The following is a 20,210-nucleotide window of genomic DNA, read 5'->3' as shown; positions in this document are numbered from 1 at the left end:
TGAATCTTCCATCTGTTTCACTAACACTGTTAAAAACATTTGCTGGTACGAATGTGGTGTGATTCCTCTAAAGTTCTCACATTTGCTCTCTTTGAGATCTTGGTGAAGTGTACGTCGTTCAAGTTCATCTGTACTTGTTTTTCCGTCCAAATATTTCTGCATAGGACGTGAAGCACATTGGTACTTACTTCCATGTCTGATTACCGAGTTTCAGCTGGTGTATCGTTAGGTCCTTCTGCTTTCCCACTCTTGATTCGTCTGATGGCCATCCCTACTAGTTTCTCTGTTGTGTTATATAGCTGTTTCGTATTTCCTTCTCTTGCAGCTTTTACCACTGTCATAGCCATCTCTTCCACGTATTTCTGCTTGCCAGCGCCAATGCTCATCTTCACTTGCTTGCTCGCTTCTGCGTATTTAACTTGTGCCTTGAATGATGTTAATTGCTGTCTTCTTGTACTTCTTTATCTTGAATATTGTGCATGGTTTCGATAGAGATCCCTTCCTTATGATGATGCTTCTTGCAGCCAAGCACCTCATGACACGTTGAATTTAATGCTTCTTCACTTCCCTTCCAGTCATCCTCCATAGTAATTTCTTCTTATTTCAGTGGATCCTGTAAGGCTTGCAACCTGTTGTTGGAAGTCATCTTGAATTCATTGAGTTTGTTAGTTTCTCGTTGGAAGGCTGTGATGAACCTTTGTAATGCTGTTTGTCCAGTGTTTCTCTGGCTGTAGTTTCATCTTGGCCACCACCAGGTGATGATCTGAAGCTAAATCAGCTCCTCCCCTGGTTCTCACATCTTGCATTGTCCTTCGAAGCCTTTTATGGATGCAAATATGATCTATCTGGTTGTCCGTAGTGTGGTCCGGTGAGATCCATGTAGCATTGTCTACGCGTTTGTGTGGCAATATTGTGGCGCCATAACTTATTTGTTGATTGCATATAGGTTTACGAATCTCTCCCCATTTTCGTTCCTTTCTTCCAGTCAGTCCAATTCGTTTCAAGATCTCTTCATATCCGGTGTTGTCCACTCCGACTTCTGAGTTAAGGTCTCCCATCAGGGTGGTGAGATCCTTTCTTGAACATTTCGCTCTGACTGATTACAGCCACTGATAAAATTGATCTTTATTGTCGTCGTTGCTATCATTGGTGGGTTTATAACATTGGATATCATTCAACGTGATTCCCTACATCTTTGTTTTGAAGGATGCTTCGATGACTCTGGATCCGTGAGATTCCCATCCTACAAGTGCATTACGTGTTTCTTTGGGCAGCTTTAGAGGAACTCCCTGAGTGGATGGAGTATTTCTTTTTCCGTGACTAGTGTACAGCAGCATCTCTCCCGTATCTAACCTTTGTTGTCCAGTTTAAGTAAAATGGGTTCCCAGTACTTCCAATTTGAATCTCCTCGTTTTCGTTGCTACTTGACTGATCTTCCTGGTTTCACACATCGTCTGTACGTTACAAGTGCCTATGCCAATCGTTGTTTCAATTGCTAGAAGTGGCATCGTCCTCCTGACTTCCGCAGGAACCCGACTTTTACTATGAGGCGTCATAAGTCTTCTAAATTCCAGAGCCGAGTTTGTGTGTTCGAATTATTTTTATTGGTCATCGTTGTCTTAGCGAGTTAGTTTTCTACGGGATGAGGTCACTAACCCCATGCTCAACCCTCCTCCTATACTTGGGCTTGTGACCGGCAATAACTCTAGATGAGCTAAAGGTGGAACTAGAATAACGGCACTTTCTGGAATTGCAGTCACTATAACTGACCTGTTGCATCATCATATAATCAATTGTTGTGTGATATTCACGCAACCTAGATTGCTTAATTCGTGGAGTCCTATCTACCAATGTTAGTCGCATTACTTCAAAATAATTGAGTGAGATTGCTGTTAACTTAAATATCGAAATATATATCGGTAGTAGTATGTCACTCCACAAGCTTCGTTCTCTTGTTTACGACAGTCAAAATATTCACGCGCTTGAAAGCAACACTTTGAAAGAGAAAATGAAGAACATATCTTCATTCAAAAGAGCAACAACGTTGGTGATCTTAATAAATGCGGAGTTTCTACGAATTTTTACTTTGGAGAATTAGAACTCACTATGATATACCCAGGAGAAGGTAATCAGCATAGTCAGATTACTTTTCTTTATACTAGCGACAATCTATTCTTTGATTTCAAGCTGACGGATAAACGCTCAAATTTATGACTGCTAGCGTTTTAAGCAATTAATGCTTCTTGGGAAATATGTGCTGTCTTGTATCCAATTTCTGGTAATATAGCGGTAGAGATCTATCAACTAGTTTCGCTGGTAATTTTACTCAAAAGGAAGGGAATGAACTTCAAGAATGTCTCGGGACATTGAATGACTGCTAAGGTGAAGCTAATAATATGAAGGTTATCAAGGGAACTCATGAGCGGAAAGACCTTAATTAAATTTTATGAAACGTTCTCGTGTAGAATAAGATGTAAATTAAACGACTACAGAACATATCTCACTAGGACCACCAGTTGACAAAGAGTACCACAAACGCACATGAGTCTCCACAAAGTAACTTGGTTTCAAAAAGTACCTCTAAAGTGTACGAATTTCCAGTTACGCTAAATTCATTCAGAAGTATTAGAACGTTGGTAAACATACGCTTTGTTGTTATCGACTACAAGAATATCGTAACTACACTCGAAATGTGTGGAAACAATCACTGTAATAATTTTGCAGGACTTGTAACTGAATGAAGACTTGAGGTTCTAAGTTGTTACTTGCGATTGAGTCAAAAACAACTCAAAACATTAATCTTGATCAGCAAAACTACGCTATTTAAACCTAAATTTTTGAAACCTACACGGTTCATATAAGTTTTGGAACACCAAACTGCGCGCAGCAATAAAGGTGCATTCAATGCCATTTAGTTGTAACCAGAACTTTAATTGCAAACTACTTATCTAACTGATACTGAAGAGTGCAATAATATCGTAAGGTAAAACCTTACTGTATATACAGATTTAAATAGAACTGTTATTTGATATATAGCAAGTAGCTGTATGCTTTAAAATAGGAATAAATTGAAAATATTCATTTAAGCATCTGTTTTGATACACAACTGTTGAGTGAAAAAAAGAGAACTCTGCGTTTTTAAATGCGAGAAGTGGTTCATAAGAACTAGAACATTGAAGATTACAAACCAGTTAATAAGAATCGACCAAGTATAGCCCAGTGATCAGAAGGTAAACACGGAAGATTCTTAACCTTTTCGATTCCACGAAGGCCAAAATCAACGGGTTTTAATCTGGAGCCTAACGCATACATGCGATCATATCGGAAAGTCATATGAGCTCGAGGAATACCTCTGAATTGACGTCGAGCATTTAGGTTGTGCATAGGGTCCCAAGTATTCCTTATCTCATGGCGACGTCCACATTCATACCATACATCATGTATCCCACAAGGTAAGCCACCTAACACGCCGACCTACGAATGTAAAAAACAATCATGAATACAGCACATTATAAATCAAGGACAGATACATAAAACAGATAAATCAAAACATTTGATTACGACACAGCGATTTCTGGGAAAAGATCAGAGGCTACATTTCTTGTAAATTCCTGAGTACTAAAAGCACGAAATAAGTTATGTGAAAAACCAAGTAAGAAATAAATAATAACAAATCTCCATGAAGTGTTCATGTGTATAAAGAATTGGGTATAAAACGGAAGGGATAAAAGGTCATTTACGATTATGAGGCATTTATTATAATGGATAAGAAGGAAAAATACTTTATGTAGTCTAAAGTACCTTCCTATAACTAGTGTAGCCGATTTTTAAAATACATACAGAATAGTGATAAAAATAGAAAATACATCTGTCTGGTTTAAATAGAAAAAACGACAAACATTTGGCAGACCCACCAGATTAACAAGAAATAAACTGAAGCTGAAAACTTCAACTCAAGAAAACTACAACACATAAGAAAATTAAATTAATTTATTTATTCGATCAGAACTGCTTTTAAACCTAGTGAAAACGTGTTGACAGAAAAATGAAGCAATGGTTCATAAACAAATAAGAACTAGAACTGTAGAAAATCTGGGGATACTGCCAAGCACAAGCACAGAAAGAGGAGGTGAAGTGATTTTCTAGAAAACGGCTGAGAAAATAAGGAGATATAACCTAACGGTTCTCGGAATAAGTGAAACCCATCAGAATCAAGCTGGACACAAAAGATTAACTTCAGAAGAGGTGTTGTTGTACTCTGATTATGAAGAAGAGAATGCCTCGCACACACAAGGAGCTGTACTGATGCTGTTCAAAGAAGCACAACAAGCTCTCATAGGACGGGAATCTCATGGACACAGGATCATCAAAGCATCATTCAAAACAAAGGAGGAGGGAATCACAATGAATATTATCCAATGTCATGCACGCACTAATGAGAGAAACGACGACGAAAAAGATCAGTTTTACGAGAAGCTGCAAATGATCATAGTGAAGTGATCATGAAACAACCTGACTATCCTGATAGAAGATTTAAATGCCAAAGTCGGAATGGACAATACCGGGTAGGAATATATGTTAAGATGACAAGGACTAGCAGAATGAACGAAAATGACGAGATTTTTAACAAAATGGTTATAGGTGGCACAATATTCCCCCACAGATGCATACACAAAGCTAGATGAGAAAATTACAGAGGCATCACACTATCGGTACCAGTAAAAGTCTTCAACAGAGTGTTGCTGAAACAGATGAAAGATTCAGTAAACGTCCAGCTTCGAGATCAACAAGTTTCATTTCGTATGGATCGGTCGTGCACAAACCAAATCGCGACACTACGGATCATCGTTGAACAATCAATCGGATGGGACTCGTCACTACACATTAACTTCATTGATTATGAGAAAGCTTTTGCCAGCGTGGATAAGAGAACCTTACGCAACCTTCTTCGACACTATGGTGTACTTGGGAAGATCATCCATATAATCCGGAAGTCACATGACGGAGTTAATTAAAACACGTTTACTTAGAGCACGTGTGCGAGAACCTGAGGCACCAACAAGATATAGAAAGCTATGGTTCGGTGCTACAAGTAAACATTTTGGAAGTAATGAATCGGACTAAAACACCACTTTAAATACGACTTACAATTCAGTTTGAATTTCATTTATAAGTTTTGAATTTATTAAAGTAAAACCAATAGGGGTATAACGCTCCAAGTAAATTTAAAGATGATTTTGATTCTCTATGGCGAAGAGTTTACCTAACGAAGAAAACTAATTTCGCAATTAAATTATTCTTATTGTTGATGATACATACTCTAGGCGTTAATAAGTTGATTTTTCGTACATAAAATAAGATGCGGCAACCAATCACGTATAATCTCGAATCTAAATCTGCAGTGAATGTATTCCGTACGTAATTAGTTAAAATATGGAGCAGAAACATCCAACCTACGCTCATATTGACCAGCTCGGATAAAGTAAAAGATGAATTCCACGAGGTTATTTAGGTTCCTTCAAAAGGCTAAACGCTATGATGCAGTAATAGTAATAGGTGATTTTAATGCTCAAGTAAGTTGACTGAATTGGACCAAAAAGCTCCTAAATGGGTCCTACAATGTCGCCGCTCAGTGAACAGATAGTGGCAATCGTCCACTGCAACCATGCTCAGATAACAGTCTACTTTAAAAAAGAAACACCAACTTTAAACATGAGGAACATCATCTGACGTGGCGAACCATACAATTTACTCAAATAGATAACGACACTAATCATCGTTAGAGGGACTCGATAGAAGCCTTGTTCATTCTGGAGCACAGGTTTGAATCCGGATCATACTATAGTCCAAACACATATTGGTCTGCATCTTGATGGGCGGAGAAAAGCCACATCAAGAAAACCCCTTGGTGTACAACTTAATGATGAGAAAGTTAAAGATATAATTCAGGAACAACTGGAGAATGAGCTAATCAGCCGAAAGAATGACACCCTTGAGATAGCTTGGTATAATATCCAAAAAGCTGTGGAAACAGTTGTGATATCTACTAGTAAGTGAAACGAAAGGGTGAGGAAACGTTCGTTTCATTTAGTCTAAAATTTACTCTAGAATAGGATTATTTCTTCCAGGTACGTCATAATTAAAATATTTTCGGTAGTTTTTCATTAAGCAATCCTCTACGATATCATACATAGTAAGTTGACTGAATAATGATGAAATCGAATAACCCTTAGTATAGTTACTGTTAATTGAAGTCATGAAAAAAGGTAGCGACAGAACCTACCTCTGAATCCCTCAGATTAAGGTCACCGCAAAATATACTTGCACGGCTTTTGTTTAAACGAGCTTGAGAATCGCCACACTTGACATAACTGGACATTGTATCCCAAACACTTTTCAATTGAGTCACCCGTTCACCAGAATATTCTGCACAACTTTCCAAGTGTGTAGTAAATATTCGTAGATTTAATTCTACATTAGACTTGGATAGAAACTGTGATAAATTCAGATCAATAGATAGTAGATGACGATTCATTACAGAATTAGGAAATGGTTGAATCTAAGTAAGTGAATACAGAAAAAAAAACACAAATGTAAGAGGTAGAACAATGAAGTGTACGAAAGTGTTTTACCAAAGCCTATTATTAATAGTACATTAAGATTGCAATTTTCAAGTAAATAGACCTTTATTTTCTATAATTTTCATTATATAAACAAGTATTGAAAAGTAGTTAGTAAAAACAATGGATCAATATTTTGATGAAGCATATTATCAACGTTTGAGTGATTCGAGTCCAATTCAAGTAACTAATTACTATCTGGAACTAATGAACTTGTGATACAGTTTTTAGATAATTCTATTCTGAGTGATCTTTCGCTAAACAATAATGTTAATAATAAATATTTATTTTAATGATATACCAAATGAGTAGAAAATTGTATTTCTGGTGTTTTAGTGACTTGATGTAAATAACTTCTTCAAAGTAAATAAATATAGAAAATTTAAAAAAATGAACTGGGATCGGTAATTAATAGTTTATTAAATTAATTTTTGTCATAAAAGAAATAACTAACAATTCAATGTACACAATAAATTGAGTTCTTAAAATTAATAAATCTCTGACGTAGGCGTTTGTTTACAGTTATTTAATACAACACAATTAAATTTTTTTTGAATATTACGACGCATATGTAAAGTAATTAGTTGTGCTTTTATGTTACACAATAAAATTGCAAAAAATACCTGTGTACCACACCATTGCAACAAGGTTAGCTTAATTGTTAAGAAATAATTTGATGAATAGAATTCTTCTAAAGATAAGAATTGTGTCAAGGAAATAATTTTAAAGAAAAACACTGACAGTTTCAATCATGAATTAATGTTAACTGAAAAGTCAGTGCAACTTAAAAAGCACTGAATATCTGTTTAGTCCCACACATAAAAATGGTTTCATCAACATAAACTCTTGACGTCAAAACATTTAAATAATACAGATAACAGGTTTAAATTACTTTTTAAAACACAAGTGGAAAATAAAATTGGCAGATACAAGATAGTTGAATGAATCTTGTGAAAGTAAATCATTGCACATTAAACTCACTGAAGAACAAAAAAAAAAAGAAAAACCCACCTACCTACATCACAATCTACTCGGGTGACGTGTGATCTTTTCAGTTTGAGATGATTTTTATTTATAATTTATTAGTTAAAATAAAAATCATAACATCACTATTTATATCTATTTGTATATTATATTGTGAAGGAAAACGAAATACAAAAAACAATTGGTAACAAGTAACTGTTGAAACTCTTTACTTTATTAGTGGAAATGTAAATAAGATTAAAAAACATGCTTTCTCAGGAATAAAAAAGCTTTTATTTGAACCAAAATTTCTATCAGAAAGCCTGAAATGGTAACTTGTCATTGAAGGTTGAATATTGTAAAGTACATCAATTCAGATTTACACGTAGTAATCAAAATATTTGGCTTTAGCGATAGTTTTTAATTAGTCAAGTAAGAATAGGACACAACAGTAGTTACAGTTACGTGATCGTGTTTTTTCAAAATATAATTCGACTAGCGATCGTGGTTCCTTAATAGTTTTACCCCTTCCATCAATAAAAATCATTTCATTCCTCGCGCTTATTCAATAGTTTCAAAAATGAAGTGATTGTTTATTATTATTTTAAGAGGAATATTAAATTGGGAATAATCTATGGGTGGTTTTGCCTCGTTTATAATTATCAGCGATAATAATCTAGTAAGCAATGACGAAGTAGTTTCAAACGTCATCACGAGCACAAGCATTTCAATGGATTAAAGTATAAAAGACTATCAGAGAATTTGAAGGGGCAACTGTTGGGAATGTCTGATGTCAAAGTATAACTTATGAAAAGAAAATCGATACTAATTATTTTGAAGTTCTCTTACAGTAGATTACGACGTTTTGTGTCAATGACAATCATTCAGTTTAAATATTCTAACCACTTTATATTGATATGTGATCGAAAGACTTGATGTTTTTTGGATTGGTTACTCCTTTCAATCGGACAGGCAAACATCAATATCAATCATCATATAATATCTACTTTTATCAATTTTCATGATGAACTGATACCAGATGAAAAATCACTAAAAATAAGTAAAGATTGATTAAGTTTCATATAAGTATGAAATTTATCAGAAATACATACACAAGTACTCATCAGTTACTGTATTAGAATCCTAATAGATCCTAAAGATTTCTTCGATTTTCAGTAAGTTAAAGATTTAAGGTTAACCTCCGTCCAAAATTTCGACTCGATTAAAAAGATGACTAATATAAAAATTTTCGTCAGAACTTCGCGACATTCATCTTAGAGCAACTCGTAATGGATTGTTTTATATAATGAAGTAAATAAAACCGGAAAAGCGAGTAAACACATTTTGCAGTATCGGTGAGGTTCGAAATTCCTCGCTTGAAATAAGCTATTAATACACTACCTGATACCTTCAAACAACAATAAATGCTTGTTTTTTAACGAGGTCCGGAAATGGATACCTTAAATGTTTACTTCTCACTAATAGTCAAGTATTTGTTTACACCAACTATAATTAAAACTATTTACTTTTCGTAATTTACTTCACTTTTTTAATTCGAAATATCAGTTAGAATCTCAATAGAAAAAATAGCTTTCCGATATAGAAAATCAAATTCGAATACTACAAGGACAATACCTGTGAAAGTTTCCCTGTATTTCATATCAAATTTGAAATTAAAATTGATAATTCAGTCAACTGTCAAATCAAAGATGTAAGGAAAAAATGAATGAATAAATAAAAAACAAAAACACAAAAGTTATCACTTACACTAACAGAATCCGCGTCAACCTTTATATCTGGATGCTTTTTAACTAAAATGACAACAAAATAATCCCATAGAGAGTTATGATCAGATGCAGAAAAAATATCATACGTTGAATCTAGCTTCTCATGGAGAATTTCCAAACAGACAAGTATAACTTCTTGTAAGCAAACTACATGGAATTCTTCTCTAAAAAATATGAAAATCAGTCGAATAGGGTATAAATGCAAGTTATCGGAAACGCAAGTATAAAAATAGATAGATATGTATTTTATCGATGTTATTTGAAGCTATATATATAACAAGCTGTTGAATACTTATTGCAATAATTCAAATCTTACCATATCCAAATAAAAACACGAAGTTCTGTGAAGGGATCTCTTTCCAACGAATTTATTATCAAGCTGTGCAATCGTATAAATATGAAATTTTTTTTGTTAAAGGACTAATTCCGTGAAGAAATATGAACATGGAATAACCAAGATGACGCAATAGAAAGATTATAATACTAGATTACGTAACACAAATAATAACAATCGACTTAATAAGTTAGTAACGAGTTATAACTTGAATGTAGTAGGATGATTCAAATATTTTTGTTACAATAATTAAAGGTCATAGAGGTGTATAAATAAATCAGGTGATATGATGAGCATTTATGAATAAAATAATGGGAATATAAGATGTAAGTAATGGGGGAATGCAGTAATAATAATGATAATAATTAGTACTTTAACAAAAAATTTCATATATATACAATTGTACAGCTTGATAATAAGTAAATTGATAATAATAAATTTGTTCAAGAAATCCCTTCTCAGAACTTCATGATTATAATTTTTAATGAGAATTATCTGTCAATACCAAAATAAATCTCATCAACTGATATAGGTTAAAAACAATTTAAATCTTAAAAAAAAAACGAGATGTCATTTTGTTTTGTTATATATTTGAATTTCTTCGCAATATACACACTAGGAATCCTAACAAAATGGATCTCGAATTTTGAACCATCTGAAAAACAGATAGTTAAGTTAGAATAAGACAATTATCTGTCCCGAAATTTGGTCAGTCTGTAATCACAAGAAAGCTTTTCATTTGTCAAGGAAAATTACTTCCTTTTTACCTCAGTCTAGGTGGTTTTACAAGTCAATCTGTGATAACAAAAGTAGAGCCTAAGAATAATGTGTTGCTCAAATTTACTAGACCACATTATCACGGAAAGGTGAAACTAACAAGATAAATAACAAAGGAGTTGAAATAATGCAGTGACAATTATAATTTTTAAAAAAAACTAAACATTCAGAATATAATTCAAAAAGGCATAATAATAATAATAATAATAATAATAATAATAATAATAATAATAATAAGGTATATATGAAGGAATATTGAGGATAAATATACGGAGGAAGACAAAGAGTGAACGTATTTGCATCATTGACAACAATTCTGAGTTATATTATCCAACATCAACCACTGATCGCAGTAATTGTGCAGACTCCTACTAGGTAGTCTGCATCTAAAAACACTGTACAGTCAATTTAAAGACTTGATGGACTGATGCTAAATTTTGGTTTTGAAACTCCCACTAGTTTCTTTCCAGTGTACTTCTATACTAGCTATTATTGCCTGTTGAAGTAGGCAGTGGTTAGACCTATGCACCACAAGTCCCAGTCATCTTAGTTAATGAAGGTTTACAACTTCGTTGACCAATTCGTCATCTTTGCTTAACCTCAATACTGCTTAGTTAGTTATTCTACGATAGATTATTGATGCTTCATAGAAACGTATGATCAAAATTAATCAGTTGAAACATGTCTTTAACTTTCAAAGCCCATGTTTCACAGTAAAGTAGAGCGGACTGCCGCACAGTCTACTCATCTTTTGGTTGGGAGATAGACATCTTACTTACGCCACTAGTGATGGAATTTGAGAAAGGACAACTGAGATCTTTGAATTTCTGTTGATAATTTTACCGGTTATCAACCCAAGAGTTAAAACAACTTCGAAGAAAAGTGAAGTAGTCAACCTATTCAATTAATTCAGTTCACATGATCAATTTAGGCGACCGTATACACGGTTATATAAACTGTGACTTTAAAAGCGAATCATGAGAAAACCATATCTTCAAATAACGGAAAGTATTAAACTACTGATAAAATTAGTAAATTTTGTCCAAAACCTATTTCTAGAAAAGAGAAAGCTACAGAGCCAGTATCATGCACCTAAACACTTTAACTACTATTCATTTACTAACACCTTGGAATGTTTGAGTGAACATCAATTTTTCAATTTTCATGCAATTTCATACAGTACGAGATAAAAGTCCAGAATTCAATGATATTAAACTAAATCAATTTAAAAATAAATAATGATGTGAATATGTACATAAAGCATAACTGCATTGAATACAGTTTGATTGCAGTATTTCTACAGTATCAGTCGAATAAATCTTATGATGTAACTGATGTGAATAGTGTTACTATTTGTGAAAAAGTTTAGACTAAAAACCAGTCTGAAAGTTTACCCGAGTAAAACACTTGACGCTCTCGTCCACCTAGAAATCGAATAAAGTCAAAGGACAGAAGACAGGCGCTTCGACATGTATACATAGTTTTTTAATGTAATTATATTTCAGTTTAATTTACAAACTTACATTCGAAGCGATGAAATTATCGTAAGAAACACTTAACGTCAAGCAAATGCAGAGAAAAATTGTCAGTTGAGTATGATCGAATGATTACTATAATTACATTTCCCAACGAAGTAATAGTAAGGTTCTGATTAACCAATAGAAATGAGAGATAAAACAATGGTTACTTATGAGTAATGTAATGAGGTGACGCATTACACAAATGTTACATTGAATCGATTAGTTTAATAACTATCTATTAAGAATAATATTATCTCTCGGAAAGTGTTTTTTGCTTTGGCATATAGGAATATTCAAAGATTTAGTCTTACGGAATCCAATGGAAAGAAAGCATTAAAGTGAAATGATTTATGTCTTGTGCAGAAACGTATATTGCAAAATGATCTAGTTAATAAGGAAAATAAACAGTACATCAGAAGTTGCAACAACGCTAACGGATTTTTGGGATAACGAAATAACGATACAAACACGAAAATGTCAAGTGGGCTGAAAGACAGTCAGAAGTTAAGACATTATCAAACTCATAAATTGATTACCAGGTCAGTATAACGTTCATTTGTTCATGACTTAAAACTGAAAGTTGAAGCCATATATATTCATTCTATAGATTACCATTGATTTACTTTCTTCAGTGAAGCCTGAATAATAATATAAAAACTAGTTCAAAAGGCAAACACCTATCATCTTTGAGACGAATATAATACGGCTGATTATTTCCCCGTGATGACATGAAATTCTCTAACATAGTCGTGAAGTTATACAAGGCTTTCCAACATATAGCTGTACGTTTAAGGGGCGCTTAAGACAGATTTGATCGAACTGCACACAACTGAATATTTCTATTAGTAAACTAAAAAATGTTTCTGTTCGCTAGGGTGTATTCAATAAAAAAAAATATACATTTGATCGACTTATTTGCACGTTGACTAGAAGTTTATTCCATTTTGATGTAGCCTTGGAAACTATTTCACTACTTTAATTCATTGTATTCACTTGAAAATAATATCTTTCCTTAATACCTCACAGATCAAAGGGGAATAGAAATGGAGTGCCATAGGTGTGACTGTCTGACTTTCTAAAACAGGTTAGTTGAAATGTCGGGGGTGCACTGAAGGTCTATGATCAATAAGTTGAGAATTCCACATGTACGCCCATAAAAACTTCATATATATATATATATATATATATATATATATATATATATATATATATATATATATATATATATATATATATATATATATATATATATATATATATATATATATAGTTGGCAAATTTATACCATTACAAAAGTACGGCACACAAACATTTCTATTGAAAAGAGTTTAAAGTAAAAAGTCAATAAAGGAAAACATTTCTTTTCTAAACCAAACGTGGGCATGACATGAATGAAAAACTATTTTGCTGTGAAAAATGGGTTAATCAGTTGATAGCCCATCTTTGTCTGGACTAAATTATGTACAGCCAAAAACCTTTGTTTTTTATGGCACCTAATTGACGAGTCGAATGAAACTGGTTTAAATGTTGAAGTAATGATGGATCCGCTCAAGTTGTTTAATACATGTCAATATGCAAAAAATTTGTTTCATTAGAATATTTTGTCAAACGGCTTTGAACAATGAAAACAAAATCATTCAAATAACACTATTGAACGAAAACGATTTATATGAATATAATACAAATTATGTACTTCTTTATTGTCTCCACTACAGACATCATTCGTTTGTTTAGGTTTGTTGACTCCAAACCTTGAATATTCCACGACAAAACATTGAATATTGGCAAATTTTCAATTGATTCAGTTCTAGTTGTTGATACTGTTAGTTCTGTCAAACTATTATTACACGAATCATCAGAATTAGTAAGATCGATCACAGTCGGTTGTTCATTTGATTGTTGATAAGTTCGTTTGCGCTTTTGTTTCTTACTTCTGATGACAAGAAATCAATCAGAAATAATAAAAAAATACATTAATCAATCTGATTACACGTATTAATTGGTAGTACAACACTTTTCAATTAGTTTATTTTTAAAAGTTATACAGCCGTTTGAATGTGTAATAAATTTGAATCTTCATTAACATACTCAGCAAGAAATTTAAAGGTTTTTATGATGACATGACTGGAACTTAATCCAGTATTTAGAAGCATACCATGGATAGAGACGATATACTTTGCTTGTAACCATATTATAATTACGATCTATCACTTAGTCTAGAAATCAGTCAAGAATCTGAAATACTACTTCCAGATGTTTCGTTTCCAACAAGAATTGATGAATTACTTAATATATATAAACTTCGTTCCCTGTCAATAATCACAAGACAAAATCGTCAATCTGAATACAGACTTATATGACTAGTTTTTGTGCTAAACCAAAGACACGTCAAATGGTATTAGCAACCTTGCATCCACTCTGAATATTTATTGGTCCTTCTGGCCTAGCCCTGTTCGCTGAGTCTCAGCCTCCACTGTGTGAATAATATATTTCAAACACATGTAGTTTATATTCAAGCAAACCAGACCGCGTCACACTATGAAATAAAATAATAACAATTATACACGATCGAAGCTAAAAGTGGCTGTGAGTGTGAGACTGTAACTAATAGATTGGGAATAACATGAGAATGGTAAATCGTATAACAGTAACCAATAGGTCAAATGAAAGTTTATGATAACAGGAATATGAATATACATAATAAGTTACTTAATGGTATCTAATAGAAATATATGTAATAATAATAACCCATAGCAGATTTGGGATGAGGAACAAGTGCCAATAGAATGGAAAGAAGGACTTCTGATCAAAATACCAAAGAAAGGCGATCTCAGCAACTGGGATAACTACAGAGGCATCACTCTTCTCTCAATACCGGGAAAAGTCCTCAACAGGGTATTGTTAAACAGAATGAAGGACTGCGTAGACACCCAACTTCGTGACCAACAGGCAGGATTCCGTAAGGATAGATCGTGTACAGACCAACTCCCAACTCCACGGATCATTGTGGAACAATCAACTGAATGGAATTCATCACTGTACATCAACTTCATTGACTACGAAAAAGCATTTGATAGCGTGGACAGAACAACACTATGGAAGCTTCTTCGACACTACGGCGTGCCTCAGAAGATAGTCAATATCATACAGAATTTATATGATGGATTAAATTGTAAAATCGTGCATGGAGGACAGTTGACAAGGTCGTTCGAGGCAAAGACCGGTGTCAGGCAAGGTTGCTTACTCACCCTTCCTCTTTCTCCTGGTGATCGACTGGATCATGAAGACGTCAATATCTGGGGGGAGCTTGGGATGCAGTGGACATCTAGGATGCAGTTGGACAATCTAGACTTCGCGGATGATCTGGCCCTCCTATCGCAATTGCAACAACAAATGCAAGAGAAAACGACCAGCGTAGCAGCAGTCTCAGCAGCAGTAGGTCTCAATATACACAAAGGGAAAAGCAAGATTCTCCGATACAACACAGCATGCACCAATCCAGTCACAATTGACGGAGAAGATTTGGAAGATGTAAAAACCTTTACATATCTGGGCAGCATTATTGATGAACATGGTGGATCTGATGCGGATGTGAAAGCGCGGATCGGTGAAGCAAGAGCAGCATATTTACAACTGAAGAACATCTGGAACTCAAAGCAACTGTCAACCAACACCAAGGTAAGGATTTTCAATACAAATGTCAAGACAGTTCTACTGTATGGGGCGGAAACTTGGAGAACTACGAAAGCCATCATCCAGAAAATACAGGTGTTTATTAACAGTTGTCTACGCAAAATGCTTCGGATCCGTTGGCCGGACACTATTAGCAACAACCAACTGTGGTAGAGAACAAACCAGATCCCAGCGGAGGAAGAAATTAGGAAGAAGCGTTGGAAGTGGATAGGACACACATTGAGGAAAGCACCCAACTGCGTCATAAGACAAGCCCTCACATGGAATCCTGAAGGCCAAAGGAAAAGAGGAAGACCAAAGAACACATTACGCCGGGAAATGGAAATAGACATGAGAAAAATGAACAAGAATTGGATGGAGCTAGAAAAGAAGGCCCAGGACAGAGTGGGTTGGAGAATGCTGGTCGGCGGCCTATGCTCCGTTGGGAGTAACAGGCGTAAGTAAGTAAGTAAGTTAGTAGTTACCATTCATTTATTCGTCGTTCAAATGTTAATATCCAGGTCCCAACAACAAAAAGAAACGAAACCTTGTCCATGCTACATATCTATTTCATTGTGAAATTCGGTCCTCAAACTACCTAGATTATTAACCAATTATTCTAAAACTGACTTACTTAGTAAATGGATAACAACTACGATTTATTGGGGGAAATATACAGAGAAGCATGATTCCGTGAGCTTTTCATTTAAAGTCTATTTAAGATTACAGAAGCTTTAGCCAGTTACAGTTCTAAACTATGTAGATGTAAAAAAACGAAACAAAAAAAACAACTGAAACCTTTCTCTTTAACGTGACCCTTTTTGCAAAAATGTTCCAATTTACCGTTTTGCTAACATTCTATTAATACGAAAGCATTTCAGTAATCAGGAATCTTGGTCATCATTCATATTTCAGAACCTCAATATTTACTTTCAACTCAGATGTACAAATATTTACTTTGTTTTTAGGATCCCTTTCAAAATTATTTACAGTATAATTTTCTGATCACTAATGAGAAGTTAATTGTGTTAAATATATGCATTTAATGTTCTCACTTTATCAACAGTGCTTTTGTTGAAAACACAAACAGATAAATATAGAATAAATTTATTAACCTATCACAAAAACAAGAAAGGAAAAAATTACGTTTTATTTTACTTTTTCTCATACTATTTTATTTGGACGTCAACACTAGGATTCAATTACATCTGACAGAACAAAACACTCGTCCTAAACTTCACTCCTAACAGTAAGCCATCTATTCTATGAAATTTGTGATAAAGTGGCCATATTGAGGTAATCAGTACTGGATGCATATATGCTAACAAAGACTGGTTGAAATTTAGTCCTGAACATCAAAATTAGGGTGATTCGAACCAATATTAATAATGATCTAAATATTATACCAGGTGAACAAGTTAGTGGTTAACTGTACTCAGTAACTGAGTAGAAAGCGCGTTGGAGTTTGAAGCGGAAAGTATTTGGATCTGGTCCCAATATGAACATCGACACTAAAATGCCTATACATTCAGTTGACGAGTCCAAATAAGACCAAATACAGTCACTGGATGCTAATGCTAGCCACAATCTATCTGGTCTATAATTACTTGGTTGAGTTAACGATTCATAGTTATTTACTGGGAGTTTTACAGAACTTAAAATACGAACCTTAACAATAATAGAGATGAATTTTAGCGATACATTCCAAACGAAAATAGTATGTTTTTTCAAATAATCTTACTTTCTAATAACAAAAACTTATCTTCAAATCAATTAGTCATTTATTTCTCACCTAAATAATTGTAATGACAAGTGTTTCTAAAGTGAAATAGTGGTCATTCACATTAGAAAAACACCATACAGAACATGATGATCGCGAATCGACTTGATCATAGTAAAATTAGATCAATATAAAATGTTAATTTCATTTATTATCTGGTGAAATCGGACATAAACTGACTAAATTTTACATACTACAGTCTATACGACTGACTAACAGGGTACTGGAACAAAATGTTTTCTATCTGCGGTCAAAAAGAATTTTCTCAAAGGCAGTACAGATATGCACTGTAGATGAATATTTAAGAGAAACATAATGAAATAATTCTCAGCTTGGATTTAAATAACTAACACATAGTTTTGTATCATCTTCCAGTTGATATAAAATTTGAATTAGAAATCTTAGAAAAAAGCAACTGTAATTTTTACCAATATAAAAATAATGAATATGAGAATTTGAAAGACACATCATTTGCTATGTTGTGTGGTGGTAGATTTATCTAAAGTAAAGCGAATATATGTAAGCCCTGCTTTAAAAAGTAGAGTTCTGTTTTTTTACAGGGCATGCAACACTAATGTACTGAAAATATAAATATAAGCTAACCATAGGCTCTATTGTAAATATTCAAGACGAAACACAAAAACCAATAACATTAAATTTTTTCTTGGGATAAACATTTATCAGTCGCAAAAGAAACATGGCATCACTACATATGAAAACTTCCTACCAATAAAAATAACCAATGGGTATGGGCATATGATGAATACGAAATATGTCAATCACTGGTAACGCTATTAAACAACTGGTTGCAAAGTGACAGAAAGTTATAAAGGTTTAAGAAATGTTGTTTTACTAAAAGAAACTCAATATACCTACATTGTACTACTACTACTGCAAATACAGGCCACCTTAAGGATGAAAAACAACCTACTTACTTCAAGAACGGTCCTAGCCATATATATGTCCACTAGTTACGTAGCGTTCATAGTCACTATTATCCTCAAAATATGTTTATTTATACGGGGAACTAATCTTCAACAAAATGCATGCGATGTTAAATCATTCATACCAGTGGATACATTACAACTTTATCAACAGAATCCTATCGGCACTAAATGACTAGGTAAATATTCCATTCATCATTACTCGGTGATTAATAAATTCTAAATATTTCAGTCTTATACAAAAACAATTGCCGACTGACTATCACAGAGTTTTAATGTCTTAAACTGTGAAGCTAGTTGCCGTGAGTCCGAATCACACAGAGAGTATCGATCTCCTTACGATTCTAGTTACGCTATGTCAAGAAAAGCCAACCAGAACGAAACCTAGGTAGACGGCTTTCTGTGCTATGTATGTTTACTGTTAAGTTAACCTGGTTTATTCGTTAAACATAATATCAACAAAGAGCAAAAATGATTTCATACCGTTGATTCTAAGTCATGCTAGCTTAAAGTCTGACGCCTACTTAGATAATTATGAACACCTTGAGATTAAACAATGCTTATTTGCTTACTGTAATTTGGTATCGATTTCACTTCCGTCTGATCATCGCAGTTTATTTGATCAATAATCAATTATCTTGTAGTAACATCGTGTGGGTAATGCCGAGATCTGTCAATGCATCATAATAATCGAATCGATAACACCATTTCAGAACACGGATTTAGGTGATTTGAATGCGTAGTTCCAAAGTTTTACATACTGGGAATTGTCTACTGAAGTGGAAACTAAGTAACCAGTTCATGACATAGTACTGTGATATGAAGATTAGCTGTATGAGACTGGAATTAGTCGGTCATAACTTCTTGGTTAGCGTCTTAAATGTTATAAAACTCGTCAATTTCATGCATTATCAGATATGGCTCAGGATAACGTCAACCGTAACCATATAGTAATTATTTATTACACTATTCATGCAGTCAATTCATACCTTTAACGTCTTGTTTATAATCTTATAATCTTTTAACAAATAGTACTCTAATTTGTCTATTTATTGTGTAACCTTGACCTTTTATCTCTTTACAGTGATGAATTCTGTCGTGCCAAAATTTTTAATCAGTCATAAATAAAAATGAATAGGTGATTATTGACTTCGCAGCAGAACATTTCAAAACTCATTTTTAAGCCCGTCATTAGTAAGCACAGAGCTTAGTGAGTTAAGAGGTGATGAAAATCAATTTTAGACTTCATAATATTCCGGCTCTAATGTTGAACCACTGAGTTGATATTCATTAGTTTACATTTCTAAACGGTCAATTCGCAATATTACGCGATCACCAACTTCAAATTCAAAAATCTTTACAACATCCTTTGATAATAACGATTACAACCAAGTTATAAATCCTTTTCAAAATCAAAATACATGAATAGTGGAGATGAATTTATTATCAAACGACTAACAATCCAAGAGGTACATATGAATATTTTAAAATATATTTGAAATCACAATTACAGAACAATAATAAATAACACTTATTTTTGTAATGTCGGAGTGTATCATCTGAGATTTTTTTGGATTTACTAAAGTTTGGTACTGCCTCAGTAGTCTGAAGGTTAAATGTTATCTGAGAGACCCGAAGGTCTTGTGTTCAATCCCTAAGGATGCCGTTTATGTGTACTACTGAGGAATCCAATACTGGGACGAAATAGCTATCCAGTACTTCTTGGTCTTAATTATGATCAGTACGTTAAGTAGTATTCAGAAAAACGAATATCAGACACAGATGTCTATTTTTCATTAACAGACAAATGATC

The 20,210-nt window shown here is 33.7% G+C and overlaps 1 protein-coding gene across 1 annotated transcript in view; it reads right to left on the bottom strand.

Annotated features, from left to right (window-relative positions):
* Positions 1-3,024: 3,024 nt before the first annotated feature.
* Positions 3,025-20,210, bottom strand: part of LPCAT2 (Lysophosphatidylcholine acyltransferase 2) — a gene marked incomplete at its 5' end in the record, with an annotated part of 66,203 nt that continues 49,017 nt past the window's right edge. The window contains 4 exons of the mRNA XM_051218746.1: positions 3,025-3,474; positions 6,284-6,559; positions 9,351-9,534; positions 13,695-13,934. Of these exons, the coding sequence (XP_051071402.1) occupies positions 3,181-3,474; positions 6,284-6,559; positions 9,351-9,534; positions 13,695-13,934 (994 nt within the window). The 3' untranslated portion in view covers positions 3,025-3,180. The remainder of the gene's footprint in view (positions 3,475-6,283; positions 6,560-9,350; positions 9,535-13,694; positions 13,935-20,210) is intronic.

This window comes from Schistosoma haematobium, chromosome ZW, assembly GCF_000699445.3.
Source record: "Schistosoma haematobium chromosome ZW, whole genome shotgun sequence".
Classification (NCBI taxonomy): domain Eukaryota; kingdom Metazoa; phylum Platyhelminthes; class Trematoda; order Strigeidida; family Schistosomatidae; genus Schistosoma; species Schistosoma haematobium.
This window is presented reverse-complemented; position numbering and strand designations above follow the sequence as displayed.